The sequence below is a fragment of the Limulus polyphemus genome, unplaced genomic scaffold, assembly GCF_000517525.1.
Source record: "Limulus polyphemus unplaced genomic scaffold, Limulus_polyphemus-2.1.2 Scaffold7275, whole genome shotgun sequence".
NCBI classification, from domain to species: domain Eukaryota; kingdom Metazoa; phylum Arthropoda; class Merostomata; order Xiphosura; family Limulidae; genus Limulus; species Limulus polyphemus.
The window spans coordinates 13,435-17,645 of NW_013672885.1; the positions used below are offsets into that span (position 1 = coordinate 13,435).

Genomic DNA, 4,211 nt, shown 5'->3' on the forward strand with positions numbered 1-4,211 from the left:
GACCGAACCGTTGTGAAACTCAAGAAACAGGGCACATGGACCGAACCGTTGTGAAACTCAAGAAACAGGGCACATGGACCGAACCGTTGTGAAACTCAAGAAACAGGGCACGTGGACCGAACCGTTGTGAAACTCAAGAAACAGGGCACATGGACCGAACCGTTGTGAGACTCAAGAAACAGGGCACATGAACAGAAACGTTGTGAAACTCGAGAAACAAGGCACGTGGACAGAAACGTTGTGAAACTCTAGAAACAAGGCACGTGGACAGAAACGTTGTGAAACTCGAGAAACAAGGCACGTGGATAAAAACGTTGTGAAACTCGAGAAACAAGGCACGTGGATAGAAACGTTGCGAAACTCGAGAAACAAGGCACGTGGACAGAAACGTTGCGAAACTCGAGAAACAAGGCACGTGGACAGAAACGTTGCGAAACTCGAGAAACAGGATCAGTTCATTACAATTGAATACCTATACGCTGTGTAAAGTACCAATGGAGCAAGATGAATGATTGTTATGGTTATAACCAATTATCTTTGTAAGAGCATCAGACTTTTTCTTGTATTTTTAAACACTGTAATTCTTATTCGGTCCCTTTCGGAAAGAAAGGTATTAAACAGTAATGTTAATGTTTAGTCTTAAAACAAGTGATCGTTCGACATGTGATGTTTTTATGGTCAACTTACAATATTTTCAACGTTACAAGCAGTTTTGTCTCTCCACTGTTGTTGTTGTTTATGGTTGTTGATAGAAGTAACTATTTGCTGCTAATTTACACGTTTTGAATATTCGAGATAATCCTGGGAATTTTGTGTTGATGAACTGGTGTTGCTTGAGTGACCAACTAAAACAAAGCTTTGCAAGCTTGAGAGCCAACAAAGGAAGCTGACTGACCTTTCACGAGTTCGTTTCCCGTGTCAAAGAAAGCCCTTCTGTTACTTGTTACGTTTCATGTGATATCGAATCTTACGTTCTTCAATGTAAGAATAAGAAAAAATTTTAATTTAACAATACTCGCATTGTGATAGCAGCTGCTAATAATACCTCAACTGAACAATACCTTTCTAATAATACCTCAACTGAACAATACCTTACTAATAATACCTCAACTGAACAATACCTTTCTAATAATACCTCAACTGAACAATACCTTACTAATAATACCTCAACTGAACAATACCTTTCTAATAATACCTCAACTGAACAATACCTTACTAATAATACCTCAACTGAACAATACCTTTCTCAGCCTCGTGTCCGAAGCTGTAATAGACCTAACTACCTAGGTTGACTGTTTCTTTATTTTTTTCAGCATCAAACCTAACACATACAGAGATTTATCGAAACCATCTTAAAACATAAGCTTTCCTTTACACATACATCATCTAGTTTTATTAGCTAGTCCACTGCAACTTACGTGCAAGTTTGAGAAGTGAGACAGTAATATATCTTGCTCTGTGTCGTCTGTTAAGTCAAACACCGCTTTGCGCACGAGAAACAGCTGTTGGTGCCTAGGGGATCCCCACGTGACCATTGGGAAATGCCTCTTCTTTTCCCAAGTTTCGGACGCCGAAAAGCAGCTGACGCATCAAAAAACGTGTTTTACAGACAACAAAACGACGCTGAGCACGCGTCACACACCTGCCTGCACGCGCGTCATATTTGTCTGGCACGTGACTGCTGTGCGTGTATGTCATCTTGAGGGTAAAAACTAACCAATCTGAATTGAGCAACTTTAAGTGTTTAGGACCCGGATAACGCATTGGTTTTGTTGTGTACTGCCACCCGATAATCATAGCAAAAACACGTTTGGGGAATACAAGATAATATTCGGTGTTTGTGATAGCCATCAATCACTGTTACATTAACTAATTAAGGCTGTATAGTTCTGCGTTGCGCAAGACACTGTACATCTTCAACGTTTATGGACATTAGTTTATATAGGATATGTATATATGTTGTGGCACTTACAAGTAAGGCTATAAATAAGGACGTGGATCGCCACTATCTCCAGCCAATCACACGAGATTATTCAACTGATGCAAACGTTTCCAAGCAACGCGTCGTAAAAAACGTCACTTTCGCTTAGTCGGCTTCATACTCTGTACCAACCGCCTCGTTCTTTCAGTCCTCATTTTCAGCATTATTGTTCAAAATTGAAACATCTGCCAATCCTGAGTTGGTCATCTATTTACGCTCGAGCACTGGGGTTTCATGTGCCACAAGCCATTGAAATGGACACAAGATTTGTTTTGTTGTTACGCACAAAGCTACAAAATAGGCTATCTGTGTTCTGCCCGCCGCTGGTATTGAAACTAGTTACAAGCACTTAGAAGGGACTAATATTTCTTCGCCTTACACACTGTCTTATCAGCACGTGCATTTGAGACTGTTGTTAAAAAGCATATTTGGAAATAAGCTAAACCTAACCATCAGCATCAAAATTTGATGCATAGCGAAACTAAGGCTACATATCTAATACTACAATACTAATTCGATGCGGGACAGGAATAAAAAAATATATTTTATGAAATTAAGCGTACCACAAACACGCCGTTTTTCTCTTTACTCACTCTGATACAAGATTTATCATGTACTTTTAAAGACTGCTTAGATTTATTTAAATATCCGCTAAATTATTCATCAAAATCAGAACATATAACTAGGCCTAATTCGACGACAAAACGCTACGAAAATACATAGCGTCACCTACAAATTTCAAAATATTCGACAATATGCTACACAAATAAATAGCGTCACCGATAAAACACAATATCACGATACATCAGATGACTTAAAATACATTTTTTTTTCAAATAATGTTGGTAACAGAGCGCATAACTCAATTATATTTAATTTTTTTCGTTTATAATAATTTAGTTTTAGCAAACAGTAAAAATGTCTGACTAGCAAAATGCACAGCTAATCACACTCGTGTTAATATTTGTACTGCATTTAAGTAAAAAGCGCGAAAAAAAATATTCCCAAACAAGTTTGTATCCGTCGCCTTACCTCTATGTTTGCGGTGTTTAAGTTAACCATCTGTCTTGACACGTAACTTATTCCAAGAACATGTAATATTTTCATTTCTTTATTAATGTGTTTCCTACGAACATAATTACTGTATATCACTTCAAAATTAGTCTTCACTTTGCGCCAAATCCAACAACAACAACAAAAAAAATTAACAAAATCTAATAATGTGACATCAATTTCTTTCTCAACGAGAGAAAACGTTACTTTTTTAATACCTCAACTGAACAATACCTTTATTATAAAAGTGTATCGTTGTGTCAAAAATTCTTCTCTAGAATGATCTTAGTTTCAATGTTTCTGCATGAAATCTGCTTGCTATGCGCATGTCAGTTCAGAAGAAGTTAAACAGTAGAGAACACCATAAGATGGTTACCTTTAGGCAGAACTGGTTCTGTGGCAACCATTGAGGTTGGTTCCGATGACAGTGCGATAACTTCGTCTCCGTGAGACCAGGATTCCACGAGCTTGAGGCGACCCCAGGGGTCGAGAAAAGGAGGCACAGTGAGTGCGGACACACCGTGACAGGGGCAAGCTAGGGAGTCGGGGAGCAGGGCGGTGTGCATCACGAGGCCGTTGGATCTGCAAAAAAAAATACGTAAAGTAAGTCGCTGTAGTGAACAACGGTATCAAAAGTTCGGTTTTAAATTTTGGAAGATTGGAAATAAAAACATTTCTAAATACGTTGATAAACCAAACACGAAGTAGGAAATATATCAGTTCCTAAACGGCTTGGAGATAAAGCCACGCAAACCTACAGACGTGATTAAACAACTAAGAACTTATTCGACGACCCCCATTCTCAAGTACTTAACAATACCTTCCTAAAAAAAATATATAAAATAATGTTCGAAACTGTAAATATCTAGTTACAACTATAACCAATAATACCTCAACTGAACAATACCTTTCTAATAATACCTCAACTGAACAATACCTTTCCAATAATACCTCAACTGAACAATACCTTTCTAATAATACCTCAACTGAACAATACCTTACTAATAATACCTCAACTGAACAATACCTTTCTAATAATACCTCAACTGAATAGTACCTTACTAATAATACCTCAACTGAACAATACCTTTCTAATAATACCTCAACTGAACAATGCCTTTCTAATAAAATAATACACTTACAGACAACACTTTACAATAATAATACACTTACAAAC

The 4,211-nt window shown here is 37.6% G+C and overlaps 1 protein-coding gene across 1 annotated transcript in view; it reads right to left on the reverse strand.

The window, feature by feature from the left end:
* The window catches only part of LOC106474485, a 9,073-nt gene that overhangs the window by 2,290 nt on the left and 2,572 nt on the right, over window positions 1-4,211 (reverse strand). Inside the window, exon 2 of the mRNA XM_013935179.2 lies at window positions 3,411-3,616. Coding sequence (XP_013790633.1) covers window positions 3,411-3,616 — 206 coding nt within the window. The remainder of the gene's footprint in view (window positions 1-3,410; window positions 3,617-4,211) is intronic.